Raw genomic sequence first — 14417 nt, 5'->3', positions numbered from 1 at the left:
TGCTCCCAGCTTGAGAGCCCATGGAGCCAGAGAAGGGGACACAGTGCTATGGCCTGGCTGCTGGCACGTCACCCAGGCCTCGACCTCCCTCTTCCTCTGGGCACAGCAGCAGGCCCCAGCCCCAGCTCCACCTCCCTCCCGGCCCAGAGGGGCTGGCTGCAGGGGACAGGAGCTACATTTCACAGGGCTCCCGTCTGGGCATGTCCACAGGTCCCTTCCTGGGGACCTGCTGTCAGGCTGAGGGGAGGGGTGCAGGGCATATGTTCTAAAAGGCCTTCTAGTTGATTCTGTGATCCAGACATTGCTCTGGATTCCAACTTCCAGAACGTCACAAGTGGACGAGAACCGCTCCTACAATTGACCTTTGCAGGAATGTCCCCCTGAAAGGCACGTCATGCTCTGAGAACCAGGAAACCATCTCCGGGAGACCTGAACTCATGAATGCACTGCTGTGGCTGCATGAGCCCAGGGAGGGGGCTGGAGGGGAGGGGTAAGGAAGAACATGCAGAGGGTGGGCAGGCAGGGCCGGGGTGGGCTGCTGGCTGATGTCACAGCCACTCAAAGCGTGCTGGGCCCTCTCACCTGGTTGCTTCACAACCAGGAGCCTGCCCCAGGCTTTTCAAGGTTTCTGAGAGAATGGGAGTCTCTCCAACTCTCCTTAAAAATGAGAGGAAATTGTAAAATGCCCTTTCCCGACACCCTGTCATCTGACAGTAAAGGACCCATGGAAACCTGGGAGAGCACCCAGGTCCCGTGAGCAAGGCCTCTGGGGATGGAAGAACCCAGAACATCACCCCTTAACCCTTGATTTGGAAAACATTGAACTGTGCTGATTGGGTCCCTCACTCCTCCTTGCGACAGCTTTAAATTCTCCCCCAGAACCAAAGAGACGAACAGATCCAGCCCGTGCCCCTCCACCCCCCACCCCACCCCCATGGCAAAGCCGCCATCTTTATCTAATTACACACTCCTCCAGCCAGCAGGCAGGGTGACTCATTCCTGACTCCAGAGAGAGTGGCCCAGTTCAAAATAACCCTTCGGATTTTAAGCACAAAAGGTATTTCTGGAGGAGCTGCCTACACATGGCTCTTAGTACCAGCTCGCGTCACACACAGCAATACGCAACCCTTAGAAAACCCTGCATGAATTTGCACAAGGCGACCCTACCAGGTTCAGCTCTTAGAAGTAGCGTCAGGAGAAAAACACCCAGGAAATCGCTGCACCACCGGCCCTTCACCCGCCTCCAGCTGGAAGGGAGATGGTGCCCCCCTCAGCCTTGGGAGTCAGAACTGCTAGACTCCAGCTGGTGACGGCCGCCCAGGCGCAGGGATACTCCAAATCTTGCGTCTCCGGGCCCTCAGCCCAGCGGCCTCCAGCGCAGGTTCTACCACCGCAGGCAGCAGAGGCGCTGGGTGACGGTGCCTGGCTATAAGGGAACAACAATGCACTCGTTGCTTTTCCTCCCCTCCAGACTGGGAGAGGGACTCCACGTCTCTGCGTCCTGGGCGCTTGCTCCCAACGCCTGCGTCTGGTGACGGGGCCTTCCTTGATTGTTTGAGGCCGGTTTGAGAAGATGAAAATAACCTTTCCTTTCTGGGCTGCCCCTTTGATTTCAGCCTCTCTGGGGAGGAGCAGACATGACTTCCTGTGTTTGGACAACTCGCAGAGACGGGGCTATTTTGGCCTGGTGGTTTCCCCATGCCTCCCTCAGCCCTTCTTTATCTCAAAAGATCATCTTTGGTCTCTGCCTGGCAGCGTCCTTTGATGGCAGCCAGAGGAGAGCCGCCCCATCTCGCCACGCCTGGGCCTTTCTGAGGGTTGACAGTCGATTGTGTTGATTCTTGGGTCCCCACAGGCACTGGAAAGCCAGTGTGTCTCCGTGGGGCTGAGGGGGGTGGGGTAAGATTCAACTGGGATGGGGCAGAAAAGACTCTAAAACGTGGCTTAAGGACTCAAAAGCTTGTGCCTGATCTGGCCTGGGAATCCTTGACTACCTGAGCAGAGGAGCCCTGAGGCATCTTCTGTCAAACTGTTCACTTAGTGATCAGGAAACTGAGGCCCAGAGAGGGTCGGAGCTGCGTCTGAGTCTCCCGTGGGCAGGGCTGAGATGGCGACTCAGGTCTTCAGGCACTATTTTCTGTGCTTTTCACTGTACCAACACGGCCACCGACATTTTCTGTGCCTTAAGCCACGTTAAATAGTGGGGCCTTCTGGGCCACCCTGATCACCCATTCTGAGAGGGACCCTGACCTCAGATAAGCTGGTCATGAGTCCTGTGAGGGTCACTTCCTCGCCCTGGAGGTTTGCTGTGTCACTGTCCAATTCTATTACCGAATCCTCACTCGGTAGGTCTAGGTGCCTCACACATGGATGGCAGTGCTGGGGGGACGAGTTCACAGCGAGGACTCTGAAACCAGGCTCGGGGCCATAAGTAACTGGCCGGGTCATGGCCAAGTGCTGGCTGATTCTGAATCCCAGTCCTTTGTTCACGAGCACCTCTGTCAGACTCACACCCTGACCCTAAAAGCAAAGCCTGTCACCCCCTTCCAGCCACTGGGTCCCACACACCCCTGAGGCTCCGCTCTCTGCAAGCTTTTGGGCCCCGGGCTGGGGAGCAGATGGCCCCCTGTGGGAAGGACAGCCACAGAAGGTCCCAGAGCTTCCCTAGCCCGTCAGAAGTGACCCAGATATGCCCACGAGCCCTCCAGCCCCAGGTATCTCACGTGAGCCTGGGCCTCAGAAAACAGCTTGAGGTCAGGGGCAGGCCCCCTCCTGTGGGTGCACTGCAGGGAGGGGCAGTCCCCTGAGCTCCCAGGGACACCCACCTCTGCATCCTCAGCTCCGGCTGGGGTTCAAGTCATGTTTGTTGTTTAAAGTCAAGGGGTTTGGGTGGGTCTCCAGAAAACAAGACAAAACAAAACCCAGTGCCCCCCCCCACTCCCTCCCCCAACAGCAGCTGAGCCTCGCTCTGTCATCAGCCTCACTGCCCCATGAGTTTCTTGGAAAACTTCAGAGTAGAGGAACACGTTAGGGTGGCCATCAGCCCAAGGGGCTTGTCATTAGGGGTTGTCCTCTAGTAGGGATGGTGGCAGGACTGGGAGCACCCTGCTACCAACTTCCCCCACTACGCAGGGAGGCTCCTAGTCGCCAGCCCTTCCAGGGCCAGCCATGACTGTCCAAGCATTGCCAGTTGTCATTGTCCAGATGTCCCCAGGTATGACTGTCCAGGCGTCCCTAGGTATGGTATGATTTTTCCATGTGTCCCCAGCTGTGACTGCCCCGGTGTCCCTAGATATGACTGTCCAGTTGTAACCAGCTGGGATTGCCCCAGGGTTCTTATGTGTGTCCTTGGCTCTGGGGGCCTGGACCCAGTTAGACTCTCACACAGCCCATCCAGAGGTAGCTCCAGCCCCTGCCGCAGAAGACCTTGTTCCTAATGCCTGATTCTGGGGTCTGGTCCCTGGCTGCAGAGCCCACTAGACCCTTCCCCTATCTCCTCTCTGGCCTGCGGTGAAGTTTGTGCTGAGTCACCCACATTCGGGGGGCAGCCTAGAGCGTCCCCCCCATGCCTAGCAGCCATGCGTGCAAGGACTGTGCAGGCTGAGAACCCAGGGGCCCCAAACCCTCAGGCACAGTGATCCTCACCTTCTCTGAGCCCCAGTGCCCGCCCCTAACATTACAGGTGGCTGTGACGAGTGCATGTTTCCATGCATGCAACATGCTTAGCCCTGAGCTTGGTCATGACGAGCGCTCTGAACTGCTAGCCAACTAACCCCCGCCCCGACCCTCCTTCCTGCCGACATCGGATCCACACACGGACGCTCAGCACTGGGACTGCCGTGCAGGGAAGACACGCTAAAAGCCAGGCCTGGGACCTCCTGCTCAGGTCCATGGGGCGAGAGGGAGGTGCTGGGCAGCAGTGGCTGTCTCCCAGCCAAACCGCCCTCACCCTGTACTGTGGTCTCGCTTACACGGCCCCCAACCCAGAGGCCCCTGGATAGGGCAGGGGAGTGCCTCCTACCTGGCCTTGTGCGTCCTGTTCCCAGCCAAGGTGGGAAGGCTGGAGCTGGCGTTGGGGAACGGGGCCTCAGAGGAGGTGTTGGTCACCCTGTCACTGCTGAGCTCCAGGTAGGACCCATTGAGCAGGTAAGCACCGGCCCCTTCGTTCTCCTCATAGTCAACATAGAGGCTGTCAGCCAGGGAGCTCCGTGGGGCGCCCTGTGCAAAGATGCTGTTGACTGTCTCATTGAGGGCGAGCTCCCTGGAGTCAGAGCTTGCACCCAGGAGCTGGCCGGAGACGGCATTGGCTGAGAGGAGCTCCTGGGAGGCGAGGCGGGCGTCGGCCTCTTGGTCGTCCTTGTCCCCCGCGAGAACCATCCCGGTGGCGTTGCCCTCTACAAGGAAGACAGGTGGCTCAACTTTAAGCACTCCCTCTTGTGGGGGGCAAGGGCCTCCCTGGGGGGTAGGGGGGGAACCAGCGGGGCTGGGGGCAAAGAGCTGAGCCAACCAGGAAGCTCCCAGAGGCAGGTCCTCGCCCTATGAGAGGACAGAGATTGCCAAGTGGGGGCCCGCAAGCCGACCTGGACAATCTCCTACGGGGGAGCCGGCTTGACCTCTGCCGTGGGTTGAAGAGGGTCCCCCAAAATGCGTGTGCACCCAGAACCTCAGAATGTGAGCTTATTTGGCAAGAAGGTCTCTGTAGATGTAGTTAAGGATCTCAGATGAGATCATCCTGGGTGTAGGGTGGGCCTTCCATCCAATGACTGTTGTCCTTGTAAGGAGAGGTGAGGACACAGAGAGACAGTCACAGAGGAGCAGGTGTGTGGGGATGGAGGCAGAGGCTGGAGTGGTGCGGGCACAAGCCGAGGACCACCTGGGGCCACTAGGAGCTGGGAGAGGCCGGAAGGACCCTCGCTTAGCCTCTGGAGGGAGCGTGGCTGGCTGTTAACTTGATTTTGGATTTCTGGCCTCCAGAACTGGGAGAGAATCTATTTCTGTGGTCACGGTTTGTGAGCATTTGTTACAGCAGCCCCAGGACACTAAATACAACCTTTAAAGTGTCTTCTACTTAAAGACTCGAAGGGTCTTGGAAATTCTCCCCCCAAGTTAGTGAAAATTCTTCCCAAGCCTGGCCAACCTTCCGCTCTTGGCAGGAGTGGGTCCAGCCCACCCTTGATGAGACATGGCCCCCAGGAGCACGGCCGAACTGCCAGCGTGGGTCTCGGGGACCTGACTCTGGATTCACTACGTCTCCAGCCGCACCTCCTGCCCCTTCCTCTGGAACCCGCCCCGCCAGGCGGAACCACGCTGGCCCTCGCTCGTCTCCACCCCTCTCCACGCTCTCACCCAGCTAGCCCTTACCTGTTCCTGAGCCCTCAGCTCACCCTCTGGAGAACTCAAGGTCCTCCCTGTGCCCCTTCGGCTGCCCGTTATTCCAGAGCTTTTGCAACACCTTGTAGTCTGTCTATCTGTCTCCACTGAATGAGCGAGGGCAGGGACTATGGGCTCAAACCCTCCTGGGTTTGACTCCCAGCTCCTTCATGGTAGACACCACGGCAGACTCCATGGTGATGTGCGCAAGCTCTCTCTCTCTCTAAGTCTCAGTCTCCCCATCTGTCAAGTGTAGACAACTGTGTCCATCCAAAGAACATATGTCAGAGGACGTATGTAAAGGCCTAGCCCTGTGCCTGCCCCATATGCCTGCAACTAACCTGTCAACCTCTTCTGCAGCTGCAGGGGACGGAAGGCCCTTTCCCAAGACCCCACCCCCACCCCACCCCAGCTCTCCCCCTGGTTACCTCGGAAGCCCTTGCCCCTGGGGGGTCCCTCGCAGGCCCCGCCGCTGGCCTGCTCGCACACCTCATTGGTCTCCTGGCCCTTGATCAGACCGAGCTCTATCTCCGACCCCGGGGGGCCAAACAGCCGGTTGTCCAGGCCCAGCCGCTCCGAGGAGGCGTGGCCGTACAGGGAGCCGTTGTGCTGAAGGAGGCCCAGCAGTCCAGGCCCGTCCAGCTCCTGGCTCTCTGCGCTTTCAGAGGTGGGCTCGGAGAAGCTGTAGTAGACGGGCTGGATGCGGTGGGCGTGCGGCGGCTGCAGCAGCGTGTACTCGAAGGTGATGGAGGGGCTTTTGCCATTCTGGTTCCACACCTGGGAAAGAGAAGAGGTGGCATCCGGTCCCTCCTCACTCCAGCCCCTTCCCCGCAAGCGTGGAGTGGCTGCCGAGTCCATCGCCCACGCCCCTTCAGGACAGAAGCACTCTTGTCCCCGGCTGCCAGGAGCGGTCCCTGCGGTGGCTCACAGCTGAGTCCTCCCAGGGACTTGCCCTTGACAAGAACACTGCTCGCCCAAGGCTACACCCTGCCCAGGGGGCAGCCCATGTCCCCAAACTGGAGGACAGGGGTACACCAGGGAGGGGGCGGAGGGAGCTGTCCATCCCGGGGACAGGCAGTAAGCGGGTGCACTGGGTGTACAGAACATTCTAAAAGTAATAAAGCCACTAAAACCCGACCTGTGTTATATTACCACCGCGTGCCAGATATCCTAAGTAATAACGGTGTACCGCTCCCACCCCTCTTCCCCCGGAAGCCTCACTACCATCCAAAGCGGGGATGCCATGGCCCGGGTGCCAGAGGGCCGTCCCAGCGCAGAGCTGGCTGTGGGGGGGGCTGAGGCCCCTCTGAGACTGTGCGACAGCCCCGTTTCTCCCTCTGCTTCCCCTCCCGATGGGGGTTCTCAGGGTCTCTTCCACAGACGCCAACCTGTCACTCAGGGTCAGGCGTCCTAGAAGGCGGACTCTCAAACGGGAGCTTGGTGCAGGACCAGCTGCCAGGAGGGGAGATGGGAGCCCCCCTGGTGGTGCAGGGAGCACTGAGACGTCCCCGGTGGTGAACTGGGATGGGGACAGTGGAAGGAAATGCGCTAGTGGCTGCCATGTCTCAAGCGCTGGAGAGTTGGCTGGGGATTGGGCGGCCATTAAGAAATAAGGGGCTGTGGAGTGCAGTGGGGAGAAAGACACCTGAGGGGGATGTCATGCCTGATCTCCAATTAAGGCCAAGCCAGAGGGCCTCCTGGTGTTAGTACATAAAGACACTCTCACGTCCGCCGGCCAGGGGCAGAAGAGGTAGAAAAGTCCCGAGAACCAGAGAAGGGTGGCTTCTCCACCCTGCCAAGCTTGACCTGGAAGGAGTGTGGGGGTCTGAGTCAATACACTTAAAATATGAAACCTCAGGTTTCCCTGAATCTAGCAGGCCTGGAAAGGGGCCGTTCCTCCCTGTTAAAGCCAGTACCTCTCCCTTACCTGAGGATGGCACAGAGACTTCTGCCTTCAAAACCCCATGGGCCTCTCTCAGAACCTCGCCCCGCCTCCTCTCTGGGCCACCAGGCTGATGGCTTGGGTTAAGTCCCATCCCTACCAGGCAGGAGAGCACTGGAGCTGCTCAGGGGAGAAGGGACAAGTCATGACGGAGCTGTAGGACCAGCCAATGGGGCTGGCAGAGGCCAGGACGGTGCTGAGGGGATGGAGCCGAGGTCAGGGGCTGGGTCAGAGGCAGTGCCAGAGGAACCTGGACGAGGGACAGTTTCTCTGCACAGAGCAGTCCCTCTCAGCACACTGGTGAGAACTCTGGGAGACGCACCAACACGCCACTAGGGTGGTCCTAGGAAGCTTGGAGAAAGTGAGGCCAACCCCGAGTGAACGATAAATGCTGGCACCTCCATGGCAGACAATGGAAGAGTGAGGAAAAGGCGGGAAAATCCACCAGGGGGCCGTTTTCTGTGGGACGGTCTGGAGGACATTCTGTTCACCAGAGTGAAAAGAAATGTGATGGTGAGGATGACCCACATCACATAGAGGGACACACAGAGGGCAGGGTTGGTGTCCTCATAGGCCAGGGCTGATAGCAGGAGATGCTATTCTAGAACCAGATCCCCCACAGAAATCAGAAAGCGGGCTCAAGTATTGTAATAAGCAGCAAGGCTGACATGGTACCCAGGGGGCCTGACCCACAGGGACCTTTGGACACAGCTGATAAACCAAAGGACCCTCGAGGGACAAACCGATGGGCCCAGAAAAGGTGCTTCTTAAGCTGTAGATCAAACAATACCAAGGGGAGATCATCAGGAAGTGGAGGGCAGCTGCCCCATCAAAGTCACCATCTCTACCCAACTTCCTGGGCCAGTTTTCAGACTCAGAATCCACTGAATGATGGGACAGTCAGGTCCCCAGAAACAAGAATTCACAGAAAGTGTACATGGTAATGATCCCTCCAGTTCCCCCACCAAAGAGCCTATAGCCATTTACTTGGCTAACTGTTCAGCAGATAAATGGGTAGACATCCTGGAACCAGGGTCCATGTTGTCATTGTTAACTAGGGACCCATCATGCTGCTGGGAGAGCATGTGGGTGACAAGCAGTGGCCCAGGTCTGGCTCACAGCACGTCCACCGGATCCAAGGCTCCCCCAGTCCCCAGGTGCATACCTGGCAGTTGGCAGAACCCTCATGTTGGCTCCTTGACCTGTGGGGTAAGAGCTACCATAGTGGGGAAAGCTAAGTGGAAGCCCGTGAACCTGACCCCCAACCTCCTCCAAGAGAGTATATCAAAAACCATAGTGCACCCTGGGAGAAAACAGAGATGAGGGACACTCTTAAAGGCCTAAAGGTTGCGTGGTGGTGACCCCATCACACCCTTCATTGAATTCAACAGGTGGGCCCCGATGACAACAAGACGGATCTGGGAGGAAGACAGGGAACTACCACAAACTCAACCAAGCAGCAGCCCAGTTGCGGCTTTTCTCGAGCAGGTTAACAGGCCCTCAGGTTGGTCGTATGTGGCCCCCGACTTGGCGAACGCGCCCTTGTCTACCGCTGCTGGGAAGGAAATGCAGAAGCCCTCTTCTTTCTCATGGCCGGACAGCAGCCTGCGTTTACAGCTTTGACCCTGTCGTCTCGCAGTAGGGGTCTGGACCATCGCACAGAACATTACGTTCATTCTCTACATTGATGACATCATGTTTAGCGGGCCGGACGAACAGGAAGTGGCCCAGGAGGCCTTGGTAAGCATATGTATTCTGGAGTACTGGAGATTAACCCCTGTGAAGAATCAGTGAAAATTCCAGGGTCCAGTAGTCTAAGGCATGCCAGGACATCCCCTTGGAAGTAAAGAGCAAATGATTGCATGTCATACCCTCCATCATGAAGACGAATTTTGGACACAGCCTATTCCGCATCCAGGAATATTGGTCCAATCCAGAGGCCAGGTGACATAAAAAGCTGCCAGCTTTGAGTGGAGTCCTGAGTGGAAAGGGCTGTGCAGCAGGCCCAACTATGATGCGGGCAGCCCGCCACTTGGGCCATAATACCTGGCTGACCCTACGGCAAGAGCGATATCTGTGCTGGGGGAAGATGTCACATGGAGTTTCTGGAAAACCCCAGTAGGAAAAGGATAACTTAGACCCCTAGCGTTCTGCAACAAGGTCATACCACCTGCAACAAATAAATATACAGCATTTGAAAATGGGCTCTGGCAGGCTACCAGGCCCTCCTAGAGCTGGAAGCCTTTGACCACAGGACATCAGGAGACCCATGCATCCAGAGCTGAACATTGTAACACAAAGCCTGTCAACTCCACTGAGTTACACTGTTGGGGGCGCCCAGCAGCAAACCACCCTGGATGGGAATATCACATGCAGGATTAGGTACAGTCAGGGCCAGAGGATACAGAACACTGCATCAGCAGGTGACCCAAATTCCCATCATCCAAGACTCCTATGCCAGCATCTCTCTCTTAGCTCACAGGTGTGGCTGCATGAGATGCCTTTATGATGATGTCAGAGAGAAAAAAAAAACTAAACTTGATTCAGGGATGGGTCAGCTTGGTATGGGGGTGCAGGGTACAAGCCAGAAATGGGATCTGCTTCCTTAGAGCCCCATTCAGAGGTGGCCCTGAAAGACGGCAGTGAAGGAAAATCCCCCCAATGGCTTCAGGCCATGCGGGTGATGGACCGTCCGATGTGTATGGAATGTGGGATGGCCTAAGGTACGAAGATACTGGCTCATGGGCAGTGCAGATGGCTTGGCTGGTTGGTCAGGAGGCTGGATGGAAAAGACTTTAAATGGGGGGGTGAGGAGGCCTGGAGAAGGCACATGTGGAGGAATCTAGGGGATAGGTCTAGAACGTGAAGGTCTTTATCAGTCATCAACACGCACGAGGGAGCACCCACCAGGGGAGGAAGGGGCTTGAAACAGCCAAGTAACAGACAGAATGGCTTTGCCAGGGTACACAGGCCAGCCGCTGGCATTGGTAGCCTCACTGATGGCACAGTGGGTGCATGAATCCAATAACCACAGTGGCAGGGATGGGAACTAGGCATGGGCCCGAGAGCGTGGGTTCTCACTTGCCAAGTCTGCCCTGGTGACTTCCACACCTGAGAGTCCAGACTTCCAGCATCAACACTAAGCCTGTGACACAGCACCGTCCCTCAAGGGGACCATCAGCTGTTGAGGCAAGTTGATTACATTAGAGCCCTTCTGTCCTAAAGGGGAAGTGATTCATCTTATTCTGAGTACAAGGTTGCTTTTCCTGCCCACAGGGCCTCAGCCAGCCCCAATTCCCAAGGGCTCACAGAGCATTTGACCCACTGATACACGACACCGTATGACATGGCATTGGACAAAGAGACCCACTTTACAGCAAAGGAGGTGGCACGGCGGGCACATGACTGCGAGACCCGCTGGTCCTATCATAGGCTGCAACACCCGGTAACCACCAGCCTGATAGAGTGGCGGAAGGTGAAGCCAAGGTGCAGCTTAGAGACAGCAATACCCCGTGAGGATGGGGCCTCAGGCACCAACCGTGATGCAATACACACTCTAAATCAATCACCATGACATGGTGCTGTCCCCAAGTGGGTAGACTACACGGGTCTGAGAACCAAAAGATGGAGCTAGCCATGGCAGTCATTCCCAATGACCCACTTGGGGATTTGGGGTACCTAGTCTCTGAGACTCTAAGATCTGTGGGTCCAGAGGTCCTGATTCCCAGAGCAAGAACACTCCCACCAGGAGACACAGCAAGAGTTTCGTTCAACAGTAAACCATGACTGCCACCTGGTCTGTTGGGGCACCTTCTGCCAAGGGAGCACAGCAGGAAATGGGTCGCCTTCTTGGCAGGTAATTGACCCTGATCACCAAGAGACACTTTGGCCCTGGGGACAGGTATATGTTTGGTTCCCTGCTGCTCCACTGGGACATCTCTTGGTAGCCCCTGCCCATTTTTTATGGTAACTGGACAAGTGCAGCAGCCTTAAATTGAAAAGGGCCTGAAGCCCAGACCCCTCAGGTTAGAGGGACTGGGACACCTGGCCAGGTAGGTGCCAGCTGAGGGAAAGGGGAATCTAGAACAGGAAGGAAATGACATGATTCAGCTGCAGCCCCCCATCTCGCTGCCATTCAGCCCACAAGCCTTCCCTTGTAAGGCTCCCTGGGAAAGAAACCACTCTGAATTCTAGGGGAGCTCTTCCTGCCGAGGTCAACTCATGATACCAAGCAAATGGGCACAAAGTGGTGCACAGAGTGGACAGAGTGGGGGCCACAGTGCACCCCCAGGCTCCACCTTCAAAGAGCTGGTTGCGGTGCTGCTGCTAACAATTCACAGCTGAGTCCCTCCTCAGAAATTTCCCTCAACTGAAGTTATAAGCCTCCCCTAAGGCTTCTGGTGACTAAGCCACACCCCCTGCCTCAGCTCGAGAGGACTCTGAGGGGCCCCTGCAACCCCAGAGCTCCAGGTGGGATCCGCTGAGGCTATCACACGTGCCTCACAGCTCGACATCTCCCTCTGTCCAGTTCTGTCCCCTCACCCCTCTCAGGAGCTGAGACCACGCCCCAAAGTCCTCCTGCACACAGGCCTCCATCTCAGAGTCGGTTTCCTGGAGACCCTGATCTGCAGCATAGCTCTTCCAGCCAGGAGGTGAAGCCTGGTGGCCAGTCTACCTCAGGGGCAGCTGCAAGGGAAGATGTAGAAATACGTGGTCCCCATTAGATTCTGGGGTCACCCAGGGAAACCCTTCAGCCAAGAAGCAGTATGGAAAGGTGGGGTGGCACCCCTGATTGGAGACCCCTCCAGCACAGCCATTCAACAAACAAATGGCTGTGGCACCTGGCTGACCTGAGATCAAAGCCCACTTGTGTCACTTACTGATTCTATGGCTGGGCAAGTCCCTATCTCTGGGCCCAGGTTTCTTCATCCATAAAGTGAGGATATTAATACCTGCCATGGTGGGGTTAAGCGGTCTAAACAGCGCAGGTGGGTGGGCTCTGTCCCCACCATATCTCTCAGCTCCGTGACAGCCGGCAGGCCCCGAAAAAAATCAGAACTGCCCATCTTGACGTCACCTGGCTTCCGCGACAAGTCTCTACACTTTCTCGGTGCTGGAATGCCAAGCTGAATGGCATATATTTCCAGACACTGGCCTTGGGGAGGCTCCCGGCAAGCTGGGCATAATAGGCCCAGACCCTCTCCTGCCCTCTCTCACGCCCCATGCCCTGACCCCAAAAGCCATGAGCATCCTAGGGGACAGTGTTGGGGGGAGAGCCAGGGGCCACCAGCGCGACATGGTCCCTCAGCATTGAAGACCTGGCAGAAATGCCAGAGTCCGTGGGGTGGAGGGTAGGAAGCTACATGGAAGGCGTAACCCCCAGCTGTGGAGTGGGGCGTGGGCCCTTTATCCCTGCACCCCCATCCAGCCTTCTGTCCTCATCTCCCCATGCAGTTCCCAATGACCTGCACAGAACCTCCTGCTAAGCCCATCCATGGTGGAGAAGAGAGGGCTAACAGCAGAAATGAATAAAGGGATGAGTGAATGAATGAGAGAGCAAATCAGTGGGTGAATAAGTGGGTGAAAGACCGAGACCCACCCCCTACTGAGTGGGGACGCAGCCACGTGCACGAGCACGGGGGCCACGCGTGGGGTGGCTGGCCCGAGCCGAGGCACACTCACCATGACGTTGAGGCCCTGGTTGGTGGGCCCCTGTGCCACGATGTACTCGATACCGGTCTCGTAGACGTCCATGGGCCGCCGGTACTTCACCACGGTGCCAGCGATGTTGAAGTTCTTGGGGCTGTCCACCTTGAAGTTGCCATTGAAGAAGTAGGAGCCGGCTTCATCTGCGAGGGCTGACAGTGCAAAGCCACCCGGTCACATGGGCCGGACCGGTGGCAGGGAGGGTGGAGGAACAGGGAGCAGCAGCAGCACATGCTCAGGGGACCACGGCCACCTGCCCCATGATCCTCCTCAAATACCGCGAAGACAGGAAACTGCACTCAGTGGGGAGCGGGGTGCCCTGTCTGTGGCCAGCTGTGGCCCTGGGCAGTGATTGCCAAGGACGTGCGAATACATTTTCCTATCGGCCTAAACTAAACAAGGACTGCCTAGGTGACTAAAGAGAGCTGGCCAGGGTCCCTTGGTCCCGTCATTCCGGCCGCCTCTGAAGGGGCGGGGGACTGCCAGGTGATGAGTAGCATCAGGACTAAGCGCCCAGGTCTGCAGCAGGAGGGTCAGTGCCTGGGAAGGCACACGCTGGACAACAGGTGTCGGCCAGGTAGGGCGGGGCTGAGCCTCCCAGCCTGGCTCTGCTGTAGACTCACCAGGTGACTCTGTGGGGGTCGCCACCCCCAGCATCCCACCCAGACATGGGGAGGGGACCTCAATGCCCCTCCAGGGCCCACAGTGAGCTACGCTGCAACCCGGGCCTGGCTGGCCTAGAGCGCTGTCCCAGCGGCCCCTGCAGGCCGGCCCTTCCGGACCACCCTGAGCTGACCAGCACCAAATTCTCTCGCTGGGAGCCATGACATTCAGCTATCTCTGCTGGCGGACCGGGCTGACCGCCGGCCTCCTCCATTCCCCAGGCATGGCTGAGAGCGGCCTGGGCACATCCTCAGCAGCCCTCTCTCTGAGGCGCGGTGCAGGTGGACAGCTGGAACGGAGGACCTCAGAAGGACGGCCACTCCCAGGGCCTGACTCCCAGGGCCTGATGATGCCCAGACAAAAGGACCGTGTGTGCAACCCCCAGCAGCCCGTCTCCTGCCGGCCTGGTGTGATGGTTCGGGGCAGCTGGCCCTCCCAGAGGTGTAGAGCATGAGCAGAGGCTCGGGGAGCCTCGGGCCGGGGGACAGGAGGGAGTGAGGAGGCAGGCTCCCTGCTAGGGACAGTGTGTCTTCCAGAGGGTGTCCTAAGAGCCAGTTCTGGGAACAGGCCGGAGAGACGGAAGAGCTCATCTTCCAAAGCTACGGACACAACAGGCAGGGGAGCCGGGCCGTTAATTGATTATCAGGCAGGACGCACAAGCCTGACACGTCTGCTAGAAAAATGCCCTCAACGTAGCAACGTCATAAAATAACGTGAATGAGCCCAAGCTGTGCGC

At 57.6% G+C, this 14417-nt stretch overlaps 1 protein-coding gene across 4 annotated transcripts in view; it reads right to left on the bottom strand.

Annotated features, from left to right (window-relative positions):
* The window catches only part of ADAMTSL2 (ADAMTS like 2), a 39669-nt gene that overhangs the window by 12165 nt on the left and 13087 nt on the right, over positions 1–14417 (bottom strand). For all 4 annotated transcript variants that reach the window (XM_019639445.1, XM_019639464.1, XM_019639440.1 and 1 more), the window contains 3 exons: positions 12995–13170; positions 5799–6147; positions 4022–4394 (listed from right to left, as the gene is read on the bottom strand). In XM_019639445.1, the coding sequence (XP_019494990.1) occupies positions 4022–4394; positions 5799–6147; positions 12995–13170 (898 nt within the window). The remainder of the gene's footprint in view (positions 1–4021; positions 4395–5798; positions 6148–12994; positions 13171–14417) is intronic.

This window comes from Hipposideros armiger, unplaced genomic scaffold (assembly GCF_001890085.2).
Source record: "Hipposideros armiger isolate ML-2016 unplaced genomic scaffold, ASM189008v1 scaffold_3, whole genome shotgun sequence".
NCBI classification, from domain to species: Eukaryota; Metazoa; Chordata; class Mammalia; order Chiroptera; family Hipposideridae; genus Hipposideros; species Hipposideros armiger.
The sequence above is the reverse complement of the archived record's forward strand: the minus strand, read 5'-3'. Positions and strand labels throughout refer to the sequence as shown.